This window comes from Staurois parvus, unplaced genomic scaffold, assembly GCF_062004578.1.
Source record: "Staurois parvus isolate SC_StPar_1 unplaced genomic scaffold, SC_StPar_1.0 ptg000122l, whole genome shotgun sequence".
NCBI lineage: Eukaryota > Metazoa > Chordata > Amphibia > Anura > Ranidae > Staurois > Staurois parvus.
Window position 1 is genome coordinate 2,270,168 of NW_028317918.1, and position 25,301 is coordinate 2,295,468.

Genomic DNA, 25,301 nt, shown 5'->3' on the forward strand with positions numbered 1-25,301 from the left:
AAAAATATTTTGTACATATAGTAAAACAAAATATATATATATAAACCAATAATAAAAATGTACCAAGCTATTCTAGTTTCTCTTCATGTACCACTGCAAAATATGTTGCTAATAACAATTTTTGGTGTTGTGCATGTCTCAAAATTGAATACAAAATATGTTAAAAAAAATTTTCTGGAAATTAGGATTTTGCAATGACAGGGTTGTTCTTTTAGTGAATTAAGTGAATGTGGGTCCATGTTGTGACATTTTTATGGGAATTGTTGATATAACTCAGCTTGAGTTTTCACAGAATTTCCATCTGAAGTAAAAATATATATATTTTTTCAGTTTTTAAGCTGTGTACTTGGTTTTCATCCTGATGTTTAGTTGTGTGTTTCCAGTGTTGATTATTAGCTGCAATTTCATAAAAGCTGTACTGGCATTAGATCAAAGTACTTCTAGATATTAGTGTCCACATCTGGTCCTGCAATGAGATCTCTGCAGGTATGCTCCTACAATGGCCATGCCAGTAATTATAATAGCTTTTCATTGTGTTGCACCTGGAACTTCCTAAACAAGCTTGGTATTGTCCACTTGTGTATTTCAGTTTCCCAGTTCTACAGGATATTTGGAAAACACATTTCAAAGTACTGGACGACAATTTTGTTGAAAGTAAATATGTACTGAGTCATTCAAATTAGCACATTTTTGTATAGAAGGCACTAGAAAGTGCTCACCGCCAATTAAACATGCACACTTAAATACTCATTTTTTGGTGCTTATACGAGTGGCCAGTTCCGATCTACAGGAAATAAAGATTTACATAGATGAATGTTGGAATGTCACATATATTATGGTTCAAGCACTTCCTCCTCCTGTTGTCTTATAGCTCATTGTCTTCACTCTGGTCTGTGTATCAGAAAATTCCCAATATGCTTGAAGCTTGTGCAGTAAATGGATTTGGTACTCTATAAAACTGTCATACAGGAGTCTTTAATTGTACTTTGAAATAGAGAACAAAGGTTTCACTTCTTTCTGTTGCACACCCTAGAACAAGGGATCCTCTAAACTGTGCTAACAAAAAATAGGAGTGAAAATATCCTGCACCTGTATCCTCTAAATTGCTTTATTTTTGTTTTATTGGGAAATAGCATGGTTTTTTCATGTTACTTTGTGTGAATTAAAAAACAAAGGGAAAATACTTATCTGTGAACTAATGCAACATGACCCAAATATTAGGTTGAATCAGGTGTTTTGCTAGCAGAATTAATTTCTAAGAGCTTGCTTCCCTGTTTTCATGGATGTTCCAACCCCTGCACTCTTCATCTTTGAGAAGTAAATAGACATGCACATGCATGATATTGTTAATGTTCTCTTTAAACTGTTACAAATGTAAAGTAATGCTTAATAGCCAGAATAAGCCATATCTTCAGCCAAAAGAAAGAGTTATGGCGATAGCTTTCTTTAGAATTATGGCCGGTTGTACGCCCTTTTCATAGTGACCTGGCGGAACATGTTGAAGGCGCTGTCCAAAGAATACTTACATTTCCTTTGAGGTTTTAAATTGTCTTCTAAAATAGATGTGTATTATGCAAGATAGCCATCAAAGCCATTCCAAACTAACCCAGATTTTACATTTTGAACTGGGGGTTGATAAAGATAATAAGTAAAAACACTGCATAGCGGAAAAGATAAGAAGCAGACTTCAGCCCCTTGCCAGATATACAGAACAGCTGCACAAATATTGTTTAACTATGAAACTTTGTTTTGACATTTTTTGTAAACTCCCGATGTATGAGACATTGATAAAAAGACCAAACAATTTGCAAGACCTTAAGGAAGAGAAATGGATTGGTTTGATGTTGACATCGGAGTTGTGCTATCTGACACTTTCTTTTAATTTAAACAATTTGCAATGAAAGGGAGTCCAGGCATTCAATTACCTGTGCTAATATTATAATGGCTTACTTGATGGTCTGTTAACAGTCATAAAACTTCTGTCCAGCACAAATGACAATGGGAAAAGTGGGATCTTCTTGCAAAATAAGTATATAAATAAATTATCCAGAATTATATGAGAAGAAAAGGGATTTTTTAGGCGCTCAACACATTTGTATGTACTAAAATCAAGACAAAGCTTTATTCCATATTAACATAGAAAAAAAAACTACATCACATATAAATAAATTGCATTTACAAGTATAATGAGAGCATGGTCTTTCATTCATACTGCTGATTTACTTTGGCATTGAGGAAACATAGAACTCTTGGGATGACCATGTTTTATCAGAGATCATAGTGTTCTAGTTGTATCCTGATATGATGATATGGAATGTCCTCCACAGCCTAGCCAATTGAAAAAGGTGCAGCCCCTGTCTCTGTTGAAAGATTTAGAATACATCTGAACAAATAATACATAAGTAAGTTCTCTGTTGGCTGACTAAATATTTGGATATGACAACAAGATTTAAGGCCGAATTTAGTAAAAATGTATTTTTTACTATATACTGTAACTACATTCACATCACTTATCTGTAATTAAGTATGTTCCAGATTGGAAGCAGGCTGTGTGCTTTGTGTGGATATTTTCTCTTCAGGGTGCTTGGTCCTCTTCCTAGCACTGAATGTCTGGCAAGGCAAGGGTTAGACAGTTTGACAGGGACCTGTCCCCTTTCCCTTCTTATCCACTGAGAAAAGCCCAGTGTAACATGATCTCTGAATTGGGGGGGTGGTAATTCATCTGGTTTTCAGAGATCATGTTACATTCAATGTAAACAATACATAGACTTTTCTCAGTTGATTACAAGGGAAGAGGGACAGGTCTCCATCAGATTGTCTTGAATGCATTTCATTCTGAAGACCCAAAGCTAATAACCCCCAGCATGCCAGACTTTCAGCAGTAGGAAGAGAGCCAGTCTTTGGCATAGAAGATTTTTGCACAAAGCAGCCTGCACAGTTTGTGGACATACTTCATTACAGCTCAGTGATGTAACTGCAGCTATAGGAGAAAAAAATAAATTTTGACTAAACAACTTTAAAGCTGAAGTCTGAGCATGTTTTTTTATTACATAGTTACATTGGTCCACCTTGGATGTAGGTATGCATATCTCACACTTGAGCAATTCCGAGGGAAGCAGCAAATCATAGTACTAATCGGCAAGGCTACAGTGATTGCCGCTATCATCTGGGTGCTGTGCTGAGTGGATGTTCTTCTGCAAAGTAAACAGTGGGGGTCACTCACGCAGCACTGCCACCATTCACAGAATGTATTGTATTATTTTCAATTAATAAAAGGTGTTTTCTGATTGGATGAGGTAGAGAATGTGACATCACTGTCTTGCCTCTCCACCTATTTCAATCAGAAAACATCTTGTAGTCATTAAAGCAGAACTCCAGACAAAAACATCTTTACATGTCCTTGTTGCTGATTTCCTACCCTCACTTGTGTCACTAGCCCTGACCCCGCTGGAGTTGGAACAGAGGGAGCGTAGTACCCAGGGGAACAAGAGCGCCAGTAGTTGTTGTTTGCAGCTCTTGCAGATAATGACCTTGGAAGGCTGATGATCCTCTGATTTTGGCACAGTAGTAGTAGGCAGAGCAGGTTTTGTAGATTGCCAGGCGTGCACCAGAGCAAGGCAGGTAGTGAGGACAAGAGACAGGAGCAATGTCATAGGAATAGCCAGGGTCATCAACAGTCAGGCAGCACGGTACAGAATCAGAAGGAAAGCCAAGGTCAGGAGCAGAGCCGAAGTCAGGAACCAGTATCAATCGTCCTTTTGGCCAGTTGTAGTTGAAGATGGAAGGAGAGATGCGTTTGGCTTTTTCCTTGGGGATGCATCATATAGAACCAGTTGGGAGAGGGCTTATGAGGTCTGATTGGACACGTCACTACATAATGACCTGCGTCACCACAGTAGAGACAGAGGTTGAATTTCTGTCGTTGAATATGTTCTGCAGCGGACAACAGTGGTCTCCAAAAGCTCCTCCTAGATGAATTAATATGCTTTCCTTGATTAATGGATAACTCTGATGGAACAGCATTCATAGAGGGCACCGGGATCCCTATTTCTGAACATATCAGAATCTCCCTGTTAGTTTTCTCATCCTGTCTCTCCCGAATCCTATGGTCAATGTGGATCGTCAAGTCTATCAGGTTCTCCAGCCTGGTTGGTACCCCCACTCAGGCAAGCTCATCTTTCAGGGTGTCAGAAAGGCCAAGATGGAACTGGTAGCGGAGAGCAGACTCATTCCATTGAGTATCGGAACTCCAGATGCGGAAATCGGTAACATATTCTTCCACAGGCCTTTGGCCTTGCTGTAGCTTGCTAAGCATAGATTCAGTGGTTTGACGCAGGAAAGGATCAGCATAGATTTGTGCCATTGCTGTAAAAAAAGAGTCCACCAAAGTTAGAACCGGATCATGTTTCTCACAAAGGTGGTGTGCCCAGGATTGCGGTTCATTCCTAAGAAGTGTGATGATGAATCCCACTTTGGTGCTTGGTGATGTAAAGGTCCTTGGAAGCAGCGAAAAATATAGCTCGCAGGAGTTACGAAAAGTTCTGAACTTCCTGCGGACTCCTGTAAAAAACTCAGGTGTAGGCATCCAGGGTTCCGGTAGGGAAGGGGTTCCAAAGATCACAATGGGCTCTGTTTGAGTGGTTGCATCTAAGGCTGCAGTGAGATCCGTGTCTGTGGGGTCATTAGACTTAGTTAGCAGTTGACTCTCCAGATGCTCAAAGTTTCTCTACAAATCTTGCACCAAGTTAAACAAGGCAGATACTGATTGGCAAATGTCCCCCAATGGAGAGGCCTCCCTTTCAGACTCCATCATTGGCTGACTGGTACTGTCACGTACCTGATGGGAGACTGAAATGACGAGGTCGGCCTCACTTGTGTCACTAGCCCTGACCCCGCTGGAGTTTGAACAGAGGGAGTCTAGGACCCAGGGGAACAAGAGCGCCAGTAGTTGTTGTTTGCAGCTCTTACAGATGATGACCTTGGAAGGCTGATGATCCTCTGATTTTGGCACAGTAGTAGTAGGCAGAGCAGGTTTTGTAGATTGCCAGGCGTGCACCAGAGCAAGGCAGGTAGTGAGGACAAGAGACAGGAGCAGTGTCATGGAATAGCCAGGGTCATCAACAGTCGGGCAGCACGGTACAGAATCAGAAGGAAAAGCCAAGGTCAGGAGCAGAGCCGAAGTCAGGAACCAGTATCAATCAGGAGAGCAATCAGAGTCAGGTGAAAAACAAGCCGGGTCAGCAACAAAGGAATCACACAGGAACAATCAGGACACGGGGGAGCTGAAGACCAGTCAGCACTGAACATGAGCAGAGACACGCCTTATATAGGCCGTCTGGCGCCAATCTTCGCCATGCGTGTGCGCGATCGCGCATTTCTGCTTGCATGCGCACAACCGGCAATTCTCCTGCGGGAATTCCTATGCGCATGAGCATTTCCGATCGCGATTCGTCTGGCCGGAAATCCTTACAGGTTCACTCAGTAGTTGCTCTGAAATAGCCTATCCTTTTTCGAATCGATCCGTTAATTCTCTTTGGCTTCCTGTTTGGCTGATGGCTGGTATGCTTACTATTCCCCCAGCCACAGGTCTTGGCACACCCCTTCTGTGGTTCCTTCTCCAGGAAGCAGTGATGTAATTCAGCCTCACTTGCAGTGGTGGGCGGACCAAAACTCCCAGACACATTCAACATGTACAGGCTTAGTATATGCGCTCACATTCCCTGTGGTTGATGGGAACTGTAGTTTTCTTTTACTGCAGAGAGACAGGAGAGGATATGATGTAATACCTGCTGTTATACCTACTCCTTGGCAGGGCAGATGCTGTTATCCTTTGAATTACAGAGATGAGGTCATGAAAATTTAATTAGACTTTTCTTCTAAATGGTAAGGATTTTCAACATTTTATTAACTGTTTAGTGGTTTGTGTAGGGGGGTGCAGTAATGGGTGTTTTTTTGCCTATCCGGAGTTCTTCTTTAAATAAAATCAAGGCATTCTGTGAATGTGTCAGTGCTGTGTGAGATACTAGCTTTATGGAACATCTGAAAAAGATAAGGCCATTACAGTATGCAAGATATCTTCTCTGGTCAAATTTAAGGCTATTACATGAGCCATAGTGATATCAGCATGATGTACCACGTATTTACTGTTGGATGACCCAGAATAAATACTATTTGAACTGAGATGAATAAGGGAGAAATATATTCAAACGCTAAAGCAATTTTTTAGTGAACATCAGTATTGAGCATAGATATTGGCCTGCGATTCTTGCTCTGTAAGGCTCCATGCACACTAGAGGTTTTTAAGCTCCTAGAAGCCGTTATTAGCATTTTTCTTTCTGCTCCTAGAAGCTAAATAGTGGTATCGTATGTGTACATGCACACTACTTTAGGCTATTAGCTTTTTTTCTTTGAGCTTCAGCTTCTAGGAGCAGAAAAAAAAATGTTTTTGTAGTCTTTTGGAGCATTTTTCCAGCAGAAAAAAAAATACTAAACGCTACTAAAACAACTTTTTTCTAGCTTTTTTCTACATGTACTGTAAAAAAAGCTACCGCTCGTAGATGCTTCTAAACGCTACTAAAAACCACTATTTAAATAAATAAAAAACAATGTGCGCTATCAAATTAGTGAATAAGCTAAGTCGCTGCAATAACACTTAAAAGGTGATCCCACACTTAAAACATAAAGCATACATAGTGTTGCGCTAACTCATATAAACATAATAGTCCATAAACAGATTCAAACGTGATGGTTCAATCAAAATATGAAATATAAATATAAAGTGCTTGAATGGTGAAAATCAAATAAGGTGCTTGAATGGTGAAGAATCACTATGATGTGCTCTGGATAAATAAAGTCTAATTGAAAAACACATTGTTCCTCCACCTAAAAATATACAGTATATGGATGTCTGCTCACCTCCTACTGTGGACCCATAAATTAATACAGCTCAACCAAGCATGGTAATTCCAAAAAGATGCTCTAGATGAAAGCAGAGAGCTGATGACAGGCACTCCTTCAATGACAGTATAAATAGGACACTTCTCAGCTTAACTCCACATATACAGTAGAAAGAACAGAGTACATCTCCCATAGTGTAATACTGTTTTAATTCCACATAAAATAATTCCAGTGTCACTCACATGATAGAAGCAGTAACATAGCGATTTGCAATTCAAAACTCCAGCTCCGTAAAAAGCCGGCAATTATGTCACTAAGCTCCACCCCCAAGCGTCATGGGAAAGCCTAAAAAAAAATGCTAGTGTGCATGGAGCTTAAAAGCCCTATACACGTGAGCTATCTGAGGTAGCAGCAGGGGCGGACTGACAACTCATGGGCCCCCCGGGCAATAGGGGATCATGGAGCCCCTGTGTCCTTGCCCAAACTCAAAAAAGCCTATGAAAAAGGTACCAGGGGCATCTCATGGGGCCCCCTACTGACCCCGGGCCCTCGGGCAGTGCCCGAGTTTCCAAATGGTCAGTCCGCCCCTGGGTAGCAGAACCCTTCAGAATCTTTCAGATATAAAAAAAAATACGGAAATAGAACATTAGTAAGTTTAGAAAATAATCTTTTTTTTTTTTTACAGTTGCAAACCTGAGCAAGGTAAAGTGTTATTTTTAACATATTTATTAGTTTGAAGACTGAATTCTTTGGAAATAGGATTAATTAAATTCACTAGCAGTTCTAAGGTCAGAGATGGGAGGTTACAGTGTGCAAGAACCTGCCAATATTCATTGTTAGAAGCACTGCAGGATTGATTGTTCCGAGAGGAGTAATACGACAGATTTACAATGTCTTTAGGGTTGGAGCAAGGTTGACCTTGTTTATCTGTAAGAATGTGAATAAGAATGCCTCTTGTAAGCCCACTGGGTCTTACCTTCTAGGTAAAAGCCCTTTTTAGTACAGATTACCTTTTCAGCATCTGTCAATTGGAAGTTTAGAATTTTCTGTTGGTTCTCATAAATCTTCACTTTGTGAGAATCAGTGTGTTGTAATAACTAAGTCCAAGCCAACTTGGCCAAGAGATGTGTGGTAGAAGGTTATTGAGCTTGTAGTCCTTTTTTTCTTACCACAGTAAAAGGAAATGCAATAACCCCTAATGGGTACTTTAAAGGCTTGCCATAAGAAGAGGCAGAATATCTATTTGAATGTGTATTAAAAAATATTCCTGTATGTATTAAGCAGTTTTTTTACACAAATCTTGGAAAATAAACAGAGAACATTGAGTGTCTTTTAGCAAGACAGTGCGCACTTTCAGCTTCTTATTACATTTAAAATGTATTTAGTTTTGTATAGGGTGGGAAGGATTAGAACCCCTGTCATGTATTACTGCTGCTTGGAGATCTATCAGAGAGACTTCCTCTCTGTTCCTGTACCGGGAACAGCTTTTTTATATGACAAGAAGTGAGGACAACTCTCCAACAGTAGCAAAGACAAAAGTAAATATACTTTTTTTTAGGTTAAGTAAAGGAAGCAAGCTAGAACTCCTTTAAACCTTTTATTGTTGTCTGTTCCCATGTTACAGATTTCCCCTCGCTTCCTCTCTTGTAAAAAAAAAAAAAAAAATCATATATACAGTAAACAATGGTGAACAAAAGCAAAACAGAGCGCACTAACATATTTGTGCATTAACGTAGTAAACCAAGAATTTATTATGAAGCATAAAAATGCATACTTACAAACCAAAAGGGGATAAAAACAGACAAGAAGAGTCCATACTGACAGTCCAAAGTGACAGTAGTCCCTTAGGCTAACGTGTTTCGGGAGACAAACTCCCTTCATCAGAGCTCTGATGAAGGGTGTTCGTCTCCCGAAACATGTTAGCCTACCTCACTAAGGGTCTACCATCACTTTGGACTGTCATTATGGACTCTTCTTGTCTGTTTTTATCTCCCTTTGGTTTGTGAGTATGCATTTTAATGCTTCATAATAAATTCTTGGTTTACTACGTTAATGTACGAAGAGAGTGCGCCCTGTTTTGCTTTTGTTCACCAGTATCAAGATTTCTCAATCTTTAAGGGCTGCACCTCTATGAATGACAGTTTCAGTTATCCTAGTCTGCATGAAGATTTGAGTGCTGGTTTCGTTTGTTCATACAGTATGCAATATTCACAGGAGAAGTTAAAGTTACAAAAACCCTAACAGTAAAATCAGTGTGTATATGCAGTAAAGCAGGGGTCCTCAAACTTTTTAAACAGGGGGCCAGTTCACTGTCCCTCAGACCGTTGGAGGGCCGGACTATAGTTTAAAAAAAAAAAACTATGAACAAATGCGGACATAGTACAGGAGATGACCAGAGACTGCGGACATAGTACAGGAGATGACCAGAGACTGCGGACACAGTACGGGAGATGACCAGAGACTGCGGACATAGTACAGGAGATGACCAGAGACTGCGGACACAGTACAGGGGATGACCAGAGACTGCGGACATAGTACGGGAGATGGGCCAGAGACTGCGGACACAGTACAGGAGATGACAGGAGACTGCGGACATAGTACAGGAGATGACCAGAGACTGCGGACACAGTACAGGAGATGACTAGAGACTGCGGACATACAACGGCGGCAGGAATACTGGGCCGGCCGCTCCATAAGACGCACAGACATTTCCCCCCAAGTGTGTCTTATGGAGCGAAATATACGGTAAATTAAGGACACCTTGTTGGGTCAGATCTGTGTACATTGTAAAGAGAGGGGGGGGGGGGAGATAAGGAGGGGAGAGAGAGAGAGGAGGGGAAGAGAGAGGGAGGAGGGGAGAGAGAGGAGAGGGGAGGAAGAGGGAGAGAGGGGGGAAGGAGAGAGGGAGGAGATCGATCATCTATTGCACTTATCTAGGGTCCGTGGCCGTGATACCTGACATGCAGCGATGGAGTTTCCTCTCTTGCTCCCCCTCTTCATGGTCAGCTCTAGGCTCCGCCCTCCGGCTGTGACGGTTGCATGCACTGATCAGAATAGATGGCCGACTGGCTGCAGAGAGGCCAGGTGAGTGGTGCGGGTTCATAAGCCGAGCCCACCTTCTAGAATTGCTGATCCCGCCCTCCTGCGTCCCGCCCGAGCTCTGCTGGATAAATGTCCTCGGCGGGCCGCATGTGGCCCGCGGGCCGTAGTTTGAGGACCCCTGCAGTAAAGCATACTTGATATACTTACTGTGGAACCTAAGGGGTAATTCTCTGGATTGTGTAAAAAGGCTGTTTGATACTGTTCCACCCTTATTTTACTGTCCCCAATCCTTCTTCCATAGTACAGAGCAGCACACCAAACAGAGCAAGTCTGCACATGCTCTGTTTGGTGTGCATTGCTAGAGAGGGTTTTTTTGGGGGGAAGGGTGCATGTGATCAGCATAGGGCCAACAGCGCTCTCCAGACAGAGGGTCAGGGGTCATGCAGCCTCATAGGACAGTCAGAGGAGAATGAATACTCCTCTTGCAAGATTAACCAGTGCTCGGCCGGACACTGATAGAAGTCACAAGACTTCTATATACTGCTGATGAGAAAAGGTATTTAGCAGTTTATATGTGCTAAAATAATTGCATTTCCATGTTGTGTGTACTGTAGGAGACCAGATATAGTGAATGCAGGGTCATGGGTTTAGTAACACTTTAAGAGAGGAACGTCTTTCACTGTTGGTAGGGGGTGTAGAATATGATCCACTGTTATTCTCCAGCAAAGATCTCATTAGGGCTGATCATTCTTGTGTTGGGAAAGTGGGCATGATTGGGCCATCAACTTTGAGTGAGAAACTTCCTCCCATGTGTGGACCATGTGGGTTAAACCATTTTTTGGAAATACCAGTTCAAGGCTTATTTCCATTTTCAGCAAATTTGGAGCAGCACAGCCTTTACTTTTAGGTCTGAGGTATGTTGTGGTAACTTGCTCTGTAGCGCAACACACATTATGTCTACTTGCATGTTGCATGTTGCCACCACAATGCACTAAAGCAATGCAGGTCCAATGCAGAAGCATTGCAGTGTACCACAATGCACAGTAATGCACTACCTTGTGTTTGGGTGCTCTGCATTGCCAACAAGGTCCATATCTGTTTTCTAGGATATTTTGGTGCATTGCAACCAAAACCCTATTCATTTAAAAAAGGGTCCCTGAATGCAAAGCACCTTAAAGTAGTTGAACCTTTACTTATACCCAGCGATGTGACTAACCTAAGGTGATGCACAGAGATTAAACAAATCCTCCTGCGTAAGTTGTACCTGTTTTATCTGCAGCATTTCTTCTTTAGCTCCTTCTAAAAAAATCACACAGATCAAAGGATTTTTGCTCAGTGCTAGCAGTGGTGGGGTTGAATCTGACGTTATACACACGCAGTGTTTCTCAAACTCTTTTCAGTCAAGGCACCATTTAAAACTATGCACACTCTCAAGGCACCCCACTCTAAAAAATGTAAAGAAACTAAACCAAGTTTAACATAATGCAGCAACATCCACACACATAGGACACTCAACGTTAGAGGTGATTTGTTCTTCTAAGGTAAATACACTTTGCATGCAGATACTGGCTAGTATTCCAGTATTTCTATTCTCCCCTTCAGTTTCTTTCCCTCACTCAACTAATGTGACCCCAGTGCTAATGGAAAGGGACAGAGGAGAGGCAAACAATGATGCTGTGCAGGTGCCAGATGCTGTCTTTATCAACTGAAGACTGTGGCTTTATGTAGCTTTTAGTTGGTGACTTGATCCACCAACTGGCTTGCATACAGTTTTGGGGCAATTTTTAGACATTTTGCCAAGGCACCCCTAAAGAAATCTGAATGCACCCTGGTTAAAAAGGCTGGCATAAAGCACGGGGTTCGCTAAGAGCTGTTTTGAGGAAATGAACACACTCCCTCTACACAGACTTACAGGCTAATAGAAAAATACATAAAGCTAAGGCTATGCACCGCGATGTGTTGAAATGGGGTGGGCCCCATAGATAGGAGAGAGAGGAGAGATCAGAGAGGAACTACACTCAGTGCTTCAGATTCACGCTAGTATAAAAAGATGTGCTTTGTTCATTTTTCATTGGGTAGGAAAACCTCCCAGATGCTTGACTGAATCAGGGATGTATTTAAAACTCATATCCATTTTTTTCAAAATTTTCCCTTTTTTTTAATTTTTATAATTATATGCATAACTTTTTTTTTTTTCAGGGGCCAGAGCTCATGAATAAATATGTTGGGGAATCTGAAAGGGCAGTACGAGAGGTAAGTAAACACTGTTATAATGTTGTTGCAGTGGACTCATGGTTTGATTGGCAATCATTTATGTTATCGTTTCTGTTATCTCTGGAGTTTAGCCCTCATATACATAATTCCACCTGTGTATGCTGAAAGCAATCTTTCAGCTATATCTACTAACATTGCAGGTAATTATCTGACATTAGATGAATCTTTTGGGATACATGGACAGAATCCAAAACATCTATGGGGGTGGTGCCATGGGGGTTTCCATTATTATACGGACACTTGAGATACTGTACATAACAATAACTTAATAGGTTTAACATGGTAACCAACCTGATGTTATCTTTCAACGTCTAGATTGTAGTTCATGACAACTAAAAATGTTGATGCAGGATTCACCATTGTATTTTAATAATGCCTTCTTCGGACCTTCCCCATCTCTATAAGTAAGCCCAAAAGGGTGAAACATGTCAGAGAGAAGCTTTCTTCTGGCAGGGATGAGCTGTGTTGCTTGTATGGCTGAAAAAAAAGTCTGTCACTGAAATTGGTTGTTATTAGCAATACCTTTTGATTTTTGTTTGCATTTTTATATTTTAATATACTTAGTTTTACCTGTTGTTCAGTCATCAATATATTCAGTCTTGTGTGTCATTCACCTTTAGGTGCAGTTACATATGTGCATTGCTACGCCTCCCTGAGTGCCAAAAAACCTCTCACTTATCATACAAACTATTTTTTTTTTTTTTGTGAAAGAGCTGATGATTATAAAGTGCAAATGCATGAATAGCATCAAATCAACAAATCCCCACATGTGCCATTATCTGAATCACATTTAAAAATGATGACAAGTTAAGTGCTCATACTATAGTGCATACTGTATATCTCTTAAGAAAAAACATCCATAAATACATGCAATAATTATATATTTCTAATAAAGTACATATGTTCTTTCAAACTTATGCATATGTGCATAATCCTCCACCATTCAAGTCTGCGCTCACCTCCACTATGTGACCTGACCTCTTACAGGTCAGTATGTTTATTTCCTTATAATTGGAATCCTAAAGGCAATCTCTCTCATGTATGGTCCCTCTCCCATCTGACGGTTCAAATGGATCCTTCTGTGGTGTATGTGACTGACCCTTTAAGTTAGCGATCTCTGGTCTAGGGTAAAAACTCACACAAAAGAGGGGGCCCCCATGGTGTAGTACATAAAATAATCACATTTATTGAATAAAAAAATGCACTTACAAACTGTTAAAAGATAATTTGCATGACTGTGAGTCGCAGAGCTGGCACTTCTGGTCCCAAGTTCCCTGCTACCCGGCTCTGCCTACACGCGTATCGTCATGGACACATGACTAACTCAGTAGTAATTGAGAGAAAAAAAAGACTAAGCACATAGGTTTGGTGGTGCGGGATTAATATACACATTCTCTAGGTGCAGTTACACCTGAGCATTTTGAGCATTTTCCTGAAGCACTTCAGTGTTCAACATCGATATTCCTATTTTATTCAATGGGGCCCAGTCACACCTAAGCATGGGCAGCACAGTGGCTGAATGGTTAGCACTTCCACCTGGCAGTACCAGGATTGTTGGTTCAAATCCCAACCACGGCACCACCTGCCTGGAGTTTGCATGTTCTCCCTGTGCCTGCTTGGGTTTCCTCCGGGTACCCCGGTTTCCTCCCACACTCCAAAGACATGCTGGTAGGTGAATTGGATCCTGTCTAAATTGGCCCTAGTATGTGTATGTATGAATGTAAGTTAGGGACCTTAGATTGTACACCCTTTGAGGGTTAGGGACTGATGTGAATGTACAATATATATGTAAAATCACTACGTAAATTGATGGCGCTATATAAGTACCAATAATAATAATAATGTCTCTTGAAGATTTCCATTGGCTAAAATAATAATGCTGAAGTCTGAAAATGGCCAAAAAAAATGCATGTACACACATAAAAAACCACTCCCAAACCACACAAGTGTAAACCTAGCCTCATAAAAAGAGCCTGGTCATTGTTAAAACATCAGTGAGGCTCGGTTCACAATCCTTTGACTTTGGATCCGACTTGTGAGGCTCAAAGTTGCAGGAAATGTGAAATTGCATACTTCTCGATGAGAGCCATTCCAATTACTACTACTGAAGTCGCTGCAACTTCAGAAAAGCTTCCTGCACTACTTTGATGCTACTGTGATGGGGCTTGAGTGCCAGAGAGTATAGAGTTGCATCAAAGTCACATCGAAAATTGCGTGACTTTGGAGTCGGCTAGTGTGAACCGAGCCTTACTCTTTTTGTTGCTATTTATGAATGTATAAATATATGTAATATTATCAGTACTACTGCATAGTATCAAACAAAATCACAATTCCAAAGTCAGCCAAAACAAATGGTTTAATAAATTAACAATAAAAGCTTTTCCATTAAGTTATTTTAATGATCTTTCGATGGTAGTAGTCCAGCATAGTGGACTGAAGTGCTGCACTCAACACTGTGCGTAAACTGGACATTATGGGGTTGATTTACTAAAACTGGAGAGTGAAAAATCTGGTGCAGCTCTGCAGCTTCCAGGTTTTTTTTTTTCGTCAAAGCTTAATTAAGCAAGGTGAAGTTAGAATCTGATTGGCTATCATGCACAATTGCACTATATTTTGCACTCTCCAGTTTTAGTCAATTAACCCCATTATGTTTTGTGTGAATATTAGGTAGTTTGTAAAATACCCTAATTTCCATGTCCATTTCTTTCAGTTATTTCTTTAGATTCCCATTCAAGCAAATTCAAAGTCCATTGAGCTTCTCCATCTATATTTAGGTAGAAAAGCTTTGTTTAGACTTTGAGCTTCTCCTTCATTTATATTTAGGTAGGAAAGCTTTGTATAGACTTTTGTTGGCCCACCATTCTGTAATGTGAGTTGGAGGAGTTCACCACAAGCACTAATTTGCGCTAATGAATTACTAAATCTGAGCATGTCAAAATCAAGTATACTGTTCAGCTTTCCAAAATATAAAAAAATGTATAATAATGAGATACATCTTGAGCTTCCCTTTACTGTTTCTCTCATTATGACCTTTTAAAAATGTGTTTTTAATATAAAAAATGTCATTTATTGCTTTTTTAAATGCAAAACTAAAATACAGCTGGGCTATTGTCATGAAAAAGGATTCCAGAATTATTTTGGTTCTAATTGTTTCTGTTGTTACTATAATCTGAGAACATTTTATTAAACATATTACTGCAAGACATTGGAACATTTTTGTTAATAGCTTAAAATGATTCATGGTTTGTGAGGATAATAGTTGGTTTTTTAAAATGAAAGAATGAAGATTGTTGAGGGAACACTCCTGTGATGAAGGTGAAGAGTAATAGCTTGGCTTCTCTTAGCAACGTTCTAGCATCGGTCTGGGAGTATTCAGGTCAGGCTTCATGAGGTACGTAAATGGCCTACACCTATAGCAAGGGCATTATTCAACTTTGGCCAAAACTGAGCAGGCATCCACAGATGCCCATTATGTATACTTTCCTGCAATGAATCTCAATGAAAAGACATAAATGGGCCCATATGATATAATGCTGAGTAATGATACTAAATTTAAACCTATGCTGATTATACCCACTGTCAACTTGAAGTAGAATTCCGGAAAAAACTTCTGACAAACAGATAAATACAATTTTTAAAAGAAAGGATTTGTTTTTCTGTCCATCTAGTTCTGCTGTATAGACATGTATATCCCCTGCCGGGTCTAAGAGTAAGTCCCTGCCATTTTGAACTGAGAGCGGTGACTGTCAGTACCTCTGTCTGCTCTGCCCTCCCAGCGATCACTGGGCTGTGGAAGGGGCTGACAGGCTGAGCCAGGAGCTGGTCCAGACATCTTGCTGGATTCTGACTTTAAAGTTGGGATCTTTCCCCAGCCTGGATCGTCTGAGTGATGTCAGCCAACAGCAGTCTTTAGCCCGCTGTCAGCTAAAAATGGGTCACATGAGAGCAAAATGAGCTGCACTCCTGTATTCCACAAGAGAAGTACAGCCAAACAAGCTTTGGCTGTACTTCTCCTTTAAGTAGCACTGCTAGATTTACCTCCCTGCCTTCAGCCTGTGATTACAGTGAATTAGCAAAAAGAGACAGTTGAGGTCATTTTTTAGCCTTCTGCTGACAGCATGCTCCTTGTTCCAGTCTGAGTGCTGCTGTACTGTAGGTTATAAAAAGCTGAATTAAAGTCAAACTATTATTAGTTGCATTTACTGCATTTTTCATAATTGCATTCACTAGTGTTTTGAATGGGCTGTGTATGCCTTTTATACCATAAATCTGATCTCCAAGCAGATAAAAAGGATACCAATTAAAACAGTTATGTAATTATTAAAATCATTATACAAAGCTTTTTTCAAACTGCTAATCACTAACTGATTTTGACGCAGTATCAGCCTCCTGTAATGGCATGTAAAGTAGAAGTCTGAGTGGGAGCGTCACCAAGGATCTAACTATAGTGATAAACTCCCACGGCTTCAACTACCATCTCTATGCCGACGACACACAAATCTATCTCTCTACCCCTCACCTCACCCCTCAGTCTCCAATCGCATCACCAGCCTACTAAGTGACATATCGGACTGGATGTCACTCCACTTCCTCAAACTCAACCTTTCCAAAACTGAGCTTCTAGTATTCCCCCCGGCCCGTGCCCTCCCCCCGACTTCTCCATCAAGATCAACAACACTACCATCAGCCCCACTCCTCACGCCAGGGTATTAGGTGTAATCCTAGACTCCAATCTGTCCTTTCAGCCCCAGGTCCAATCACTGACAAACTCATGTAGACTTCACCTCCGCAACATCTCCAAGATACGACCGTTCCTAACTTTGGAAACCACTAAGCAACTCATTCACTCCCTCATTATATCACGCCTTGACTACTGTAACTCCCTCCTCATTGGCCTACCTCACCGCAGGCTATCCCCACTACAGTCCATCATGAATGCTGCTGCCAGACTCATTCACCTTACTAACCACTCTGTATCTGCCACCCCTCTCTGCCAATCCCTCCACTGGCTTCCAACTGCCCAACGGATAAAATTCAAAACACTAACAATAACGTATAAAGCCGTTCATAACACTGCCCCTAATTACATCACTGACCTTGTCTCTAAATACCACCCAAACCGTACTCTCCGCTCCTCGCAAGACCTCCTACTCTCTAGCTCCCTTGTCTCCTCCTCCCATGCTCGTCTCCAAGATTTCTCAAGGGCTTCACCCATCCTCTGGAACTCCCTATCCCAAGCTATCAGGCTATCGCCTACTCTGCTCACCTTTAGGCGCACTCTGAAACCCCATCTCTTCAGGGAAGCCTACCCCGCCCCCAGCTAATACTGGAATCCACTACTCCTCTTACCACTCCATCCCCCACAGCTAATTACCTCTTGTACCACTATCCCCTCCCTCCCAGATTGTAAGTTCCAACAAGCAGGGCCCTCTAATCCCTCTTGTATTGAACTGTAGTGTTACTGTACTGACTCCCTCCATAATGTAAAGCGCTGAGCAAACTGTTGGCGCTATATAAGTCCTGTATAATAATATAACAATAATAATAATAACTAGAAAAGCTACAATTTCTGGGGAAATTGTGTGAAGTGTTCTTGCCTCCACCAGTAGTCTACAACTGGAGTGGGCAGAGTAACTGGGTGGAGTGGCTTGTCACTCTGCTGCCTGCGCACACACCTGGGTTCCTATGGCAACTCACTCTACAGCAAGGGCAGAGAAGAGAGGTTAAAAACAAACTGCTCCAACTTGCTCACTTCACTGGCAGTTGCCATCTTCAAACGGTTGTAGTTTAAAAATTATAAATCCTACACCGAAGAGCTTTATATTGTGAGAATCAGAAGGCCCAGACCTACATTTTGATGCATATGCCTCTGAAATATTAAAAATGAAGGCACAGTCGCAGTTTAGAAATTGTCCTTCAAATTTGAGGTGGCTATAGTGGTTTCAATGAATGTCAATGGACGGCGTGAGTTGCAAACAAATGGTCATATTGTGAAAACTATCAGGACTGTGGCTTAGCCGTGGACATTTTTAGTGGCAGCAGGGATAGCTGAACATTTTGATATAAGATTTGTGTAGGTGGACTTGAAAATGAGGGAGTGATGGCAGTTTAGAAATCATGTCCTGATTTTTCAGCTCACACTCTAGTTTTTGTCAGCTCCCACTCTAGTTTTGAACATTCCTCCATTCATTCCTATGGGATGAATTTCACCACAAAAACGCAGATATTTTGTGAACCATTCGGCGAAACGTTCCACAAAGTAATAGCACACCAATTGGGAACAATCTGCACGTTTCGGTATATTACTGCCTATGTAGTGTAAAAACTGTGGGAGGAGTTAGGGTGGGAAATTTGGCTATAATAATAAGAATATATATGTGAGATAACAGTAAGTGGTCTTGCCATGCAACAACACTTAATAATAGTGCTTAAAACTCAACTCCAGGAAAACTAAAAAAAAATCTCCCATGCAGTGGAGCTACACCCACACTGCAAGGCTTAAAGTGTTACTAAACCCAGGACACTGCATTCACTTTATCTGATCTCCCACAGTACACAGAATATGGAAGTGCAATTATTTTAGTAACTATAAACTGCTAAATACCTTTACTCATCAGAAGTTAGAGCAGTCTTGTGACTTCAGCTGAGCACTGGTTAAAGCTTGTAGGAGGAGCTTTCTTTCTGATCTAGGAGGATGCAAAACCCCTGACCTCTGTCTGGACAGTGCTGATTGGCCCTGTGCTGATCACATGCACTCTCCCAAGAAAAAAAAACCCCTCTAGCAATACACACAAAACTGAGCATGTGCAGAAGGCCTATGGGTTCAGTCTGTCTTATCAGGCGGACATTTGAACAAGAGGCAGGGCAGAGAAATCAGGATCAATCAGCCTTTTTACACAATGTAGAAGATTAACCCCTTAGGTTCCACAGTGAGTATAACAAGCATGCTTTACTGCATATACAGACTGATTTTACTGCTGTGGGTTTAGTAACATTTTAATTGTCAATTTGTGTCTTGGGGATGGAAAATCACTTTTACCTACTCCATCCTCTGCTACCCCAGCAGACAGCGCTCCCCCATGCTCTGGTGGTGAACTCTTCTTCAGCGTCCTTACCTCCAGTTCAAGGCTCTGGTCCCTGTATTTGTCCCTGTGGTCCCTGAGGACTGCAGGAGTTTGGGGGGTGGTGAGGCTGCAGGGACTGGATTAGCAGTGCAATGGAACCTATAGAAGGGTAGGCTTGAGTAAATAAAAATGCTACCAAGTCCACTGGACATAAATGAACAGCTAACCCTTCTAGTGTGGGTGCAACCCCACTGCAGGGAGGATTTGTGAGTTTCATGGAGTTCAGCTTCAGTTGGGTTCACTAACATAGTTCTCCTGCTGGCAGGGCTGTGTATACCTCAAAGCTGAATAGAGAGAAATATAAATCTTTTGGCAGGTAAAACACTTCTGAAATATGTGTTTAACTGTGAATTTAGCTGGTTGTCTAGAGATTTAATTAGTATCATGCAGATGTATGTGGGTACACTGCTACAACAGATAAAAGTTAGCATAGATTCTGCCATCTTGTCTTCCTTTTTGAGACAGCATTGGGGATGGAGGATCTTATCATACAGGATCAGCAGCTGCAGCTGGAGGGGAAAGGTTCAGCTAATGACTTTTATTATATTTCCAGGGAGTCTTATAATATGTGTGATTTCACATACATAGAATATAATGGAAATTGCACTGCAAATTGCAAAAATCTTTGAAAAACCTCACAAGTAGCAATAAAGTCTTAGAAATCTCACCTGAAATCACACTTAAATTACACACAAATCGTGCGATTTTAAACTGACTGATGACTATCACCCCGGTCACATCGGTTGCGATTTGGCATGTGATTTGCATGCCATGCAACTTGCATATCGTATGCCAAATCACACCCTATTGTCCGCTATTAGAGCAGTCATTTTGGTGCGGTCCCGACTTGCTCGGAGCTCCACCGATTTCTAAAGTAGTGCATGCGCTACTTTTGTTCAATTTGCATAGACATCTGTGTCAGATGTCTTGCAAATCGCAAAGAAATTGGCAGATCACCCGATTTTGAAATTGTGTGACTTCACTGTCAGTCGCACGATTTCAAAATCGGGTTTGATGTGACTGGGGTGTACAGCAGAACTAAATCCATTAATTTAACTGTTTCAAAAAAACTGTTACATTCCCAGCATGTCAGGAATGCTAAATGTCACATTTGCTTGTGCTCTCGCCCAAACTGTCAAATCATCCTAAATGGCTAATGTCATAACTGATCATTTGAGCAGCACCATGGCAGTTGCAGATCAAACAGAGGCCAAAATGGCAGCTTCCTTGGCTGAAAAGGATAGGATGATTTCATTTAAATATGATTGGTGTCTATAGGTAATTGAATTTTACATTAACATAATGTACTGCCTTATTAAAGCAGAAAGTATTGAATTGAACCGGTCAAGATTGAGTTGCAAGGATTCAAATATTCAGGCCTAGTTATATATTACAACTTTTATATATTATAACGTATTACAGCTAGTGCAAGTTTAGTTCTGAAAGAATTATTAGAATTGAAATTTAAAGGATAAGTTTGTCTTTTGACAAAAAGTAATAAATGCACTTTTCTTGCAGGTAAAACAAAGTGCATTTATTATTTTTTGTTGCAGGAGCCTATAAAGCTTTGCACCAGTGATAAGCAGATCGCAGGTGCCATACAGGTGTCCTGAAGACCTATCAGTATACAGTATCTGCTTGCCCATATGAGAACAACATTGGTTTTGGGTAAAATAATTTTTTTTTATTTGGACAAGTAGATTGGGTCCCCAATTTAGTCCCTTGGACAAGTAGTGTTTAAAAAAATTGCCACACCCCTGATATTAAACTCCCCAGCCCCCTCAAACGATGTGTATTTTTTAGTAAAAAACACTCAATTTAAATACAAAGTTTTTTTTTTGTCAGTGAAATATTTGAGGATCGCTGCCTGACCATCAAGAGTTTTACAGTAGAATACATAAAAAAAGATACAGTAAATGAAATCAATAAGTCTGAATACAGAATACAAGTTTAAACTGTAAATAATAAAAGGTGAGGCTGTTTTGAGTTTCAAATCGCTTCTAATACAAAGCATGCAGCCTGCTGGCAAAATATAAACAAACTCATACATGCTTTTGCCACCATGAGTTTGTTTACATCCCATTATTTGCATCAATGTAGTAGTTACATCTATAAAAGAGTTATTGATTTCTAGGGGAGGATCAGGGCTGCTCTTTGCAAAACCAGTGCACAGAGCAGGTAAGTATAACATGTTTGTTATTGATTTATTTATTTATTTTTGCCTATATTATCACTTTAATGCAAGTTAGGGTCTCATTTGCAATTTAGACTGGACTTTGGTCTCATTATTTTAAAGCTGTTTTTTCTGTTAAATAAAATGGGGCAAGTAGATACTAAAAGGATAAAAATACAAAAGGCTAAAGTTTTAGCAACATTGGTGTATCATTTGCTTTAAGGTGGCCTAAAAGTAAATGAGTAAAAGTAAGTGATTTCAGACACTGTGAAGCAATTCATCCTCAAATTTTATAGCAGAAACATTGTAGATGTTCTAGTAATTCTCTCAACATCTCACACAAAAAGGCTGATGTAAAATAATACTAATTAGTCATGCCACCAATCTGATCCGATTCAAACCTGTCCTGGATACAGACGAGCAGAGAGAACCTTTGGGAAGTACATTCCTTGTTTCCAATTACTGACTGTTAGAGCTCATTCACACCAACAGCCGCGAGTCACATTGTTCATGTTACTGTACGGCAACACACATTAATTGCATTTGTGCGATGTGGTGCCATTCAAAGGCACCCCAATGCATCTTGCCGCTGCATGTGTGTTGCTGCACACTGCAGCCCAGCAACACAATGGCATGCATTGTAGTGTGCTGCCAGAAAAATGGTACATGGCCCACATCACAACACACATTAGCGCATTGCGATGCAATGCATTGTAAGTCCGTTTTTCAAATGAATGGCACCACATCCCAGCACTGCAAATAATGTCAGAACACTGAATTTTTTGTTAAAGTGAATGAACTTCCTGACTTCAACACAATTGCTTTGATTACATGGTAGCAGGGGTAGCTCAGTGAATGCTTTTAGCTATTGCCTGGAATTGTACCTAATTCAATTTCTAATGTAATGCTTTGTGTCTTTTTCATAGATATTCAGAAAAGCAAGAGCTGTCTCACCAGCAGTTCTTTTTTTTGATGAAATTGATGCATTGGCTGTTGAAAGAGGAAGGTAAGATATCAATGATTTCCTCCCACACTCCAAAGACATGCTGATAGGTTAATTGGCTCCTGTCTGAATTGGCCCTAGTATGTGTGTGTATAAATGCGAGTTAGGAACCTTAGATTGTTTGCCCCTTGAGGGTTAGGGACTGATGTGAGTGTAAAATATATATGTAAAGCGCTGCATAAATTGACTGCGCTATACAAGTACCTGAAATAAATAAATAAACTACTGTGTTCCAAAAATTACTCCTTCTATGCTTCTGGATGCTTTTACTACCTTGGTCTTCCCTAGTTTTTTTTACCTATTTTTGTATGTATTGCAGACTTGAGAGCTTGCATAACCCCCCCCCCCCCCCACACACAAAAAAAAATACCCTTTTTCCTTATCCACTTTAAGACCAGGTATTTTCTGCCACTTTTGATTACATGTAACATGTATTTTTTGCTAGAAAATTCCTTAGAACCCTAAACAATATATATATAATATATATATTTGGAAGCAGAGGCCATAGAGAATAAATTGGTGGGTATTGCAATTTTTTGTGTCACATGATATTTGTGCAGCAGTTTTTCAAACTTTTTTAAGTGTTTTTTTTTTTTTAAACTACACTTTTTTGAATTTTAATGCACAAAAACACAATATAATGCCCCATTGTTTGGTGAAATATAAAATATGTTACACCAAGTAAATAGATACCAAACTCTTTAAATGTCACGCTTTAAAATTGTGCAAGCCCATGCAACAGTGACAAATGGCGTAAATGTTACTATCCATAGATGACGTTTTAAAAGCCCTTACAGGTTACCACTTTAGATTTACATAGGAGGTCTACTGCTAGAATTACTGCTCATGATCTGAAGTTCGTGGTGATACCTCATAAGCATGGGACAATCGCTGTTTGCATGCGCGTGGGACCAACATATGCATTTGCCTTTGAGCGTGGAGGCAAGGGCCCTTTAAAAAAAATTTTGAATTACTTCTCTTATTTTTTTATTATTTTTAAATTGTTGCTTTATTTTTTTTATTACCTTTTTATCACAGGGAATATAAATATCCACTGTGATAGCAATAGACAGTTGCAGGTACTCTTTATGGAGAGATCTGGGGTCAATTAGACCTCCTCTGCCCTTAAAAGCATTTGATCACACCAAGATAGCCAGTGAAGGGACTATACTCAGGTGATACACAGAGATTAAACAAATCCTCTTACACAAGTTGGACCTATATATCTGCAGTCTTCTCTACAGCCATTCAAAGTGCTGAATTCAAGAGCTTGTCTGAGAGTTCAGAAAAAAGTGGGCAGAGAGCTGAAGTTACAGTCTGCAGAGCTCAGTGAGAGGTCTGGGAGCTGATTGGAGCAGCTCACAGGAACAGAGCTAAGAATGTCAATCTGCTTTAGGTCCCTCCCCTGTCACCATGTTTCTTCTGGTGTCAGGAAAACTTGTCAGAAGTGATTTATGCTGATAGCAGAGAAACAAAGCAGCAGACATGAAATTACACTTTTAATTGAGACACGCTATAGAGAGATAAACGTTGTTCATATTTCATGTCTAAGGTTTTGAACCTCTTTAAATATGCCTGTGTCTCAATTGCATATGTGTTGTCACCCTGCACTGTACTAAGCATGGACCCAGAAACCCCAGCCACAGCACTCCCAAGTTCATTCACAGCCAAAGGGAGATTGCTGCACATTAATTTTTTAATTATCAATCCCTCCGATCACCATCCTGAGAATAAGAGATGGTGATTCTAGGAACAAAATTAGAAACACTCAGCAGCTAGACTGTGTGCTAGAGGCATGAAAAATAGAGTGTGCCTTAAGGCAATTAGAGAAATGATGGTAGCTTCCATCCCTCACTGCAGCCAAAAATTGATTTGTAAAGAAATGTTTTGTTGGTGGAAAGAAAATCTGATATTTCTTAATTGATCCCTTCAGAAAAAAATGTCTTTAATGTATAGAACATTAAAAATGAATGGGTGACTACATTGGTTGGTTGACTAGTGTAGTTTTACATCAATGAAAAATTATATTTTACATACAAACACTTCAGTCATCATGTTTTAGAAGGAAACATCTGTTCTTCTAGCCTGGTACCCAAGTTATGAAGTACAAATATTCAACTGGCAAGTAGGAACCATGTAAGAGGTAAAATGTATTTCTCATTAAAGTCATCTGAAATAAAATGGTACAGGAGCCTAGACAAGGCACTTGTTAGTAAAGGTCCCTTTTTACAAGCTGATTTTGCACAGTAGGAATTTGAAAATGCATTAGAGATACTAACAGTTTGCTGCCTCTGGAGATCAATTTCCTGTAGTGTTAATGCTAGCCATGCTGAAGTTTTTAGGGAAACACCTGTCTGGTTTGTCTCTGCCATTCCTTCTCTCATGCCTCCTGTTACTCCCTGTTGTAAATTAGGTTTTCAGGCCTTAAACAAGTCTGCTGCAATATGTAGGGAATTATCTGAAACTGTAGAAGTGCATTCAGCTGAAACACTATCAACCTCAAAAAGAGGATTCTTATATGAAAACTAGAGAACTGATCCTCCTGGCTTCTGAATTGATAGAAAATTGTGTGTCTTTTTTGGATACAAAGACAGTACAAAGGTATGCTGTTATTAATAATGGGCAGTGGGCAATCCGTTTTATGCAGTTTTTCCTTGAGCAGATTAATGGGAATGTATAATGGTTTTGAAAAGGACAACAAATATATATATATTTGGCTAGGTAAAAATACTGTAAATATTGCACAGTATGCTTGCATAAAATGCAGTATTTTATTTAGCCATCAGGT

General features: G+C 40.3%; 1 protein-coding gene across 1 annotated transcript in view; it reads left to right on the forward strand.

The window, feature by feature from the left end:
- AFG2A (AAA ATPase AFG2A) overlaps positions 1-25,301 on the forward strand; it is a 529,963-nt gene that overhangs the window by 155,794 nt on the left and 348,868 nt on the right. Inside the window, exons 12-13 of the mRNA XM_089672180.1 lie at positions 12,139-12,192; positions 22,437-22,516. Of these exons, the coding sequence (XP_089528306.1) occupies positions 12,139-12,192; positions 22,437-22,516 (134 nt within the window). The remainder of the gene's footprint in view (positions 1-12,138; positions 12,193-22,436; positions 22,517-25,301) is intronic.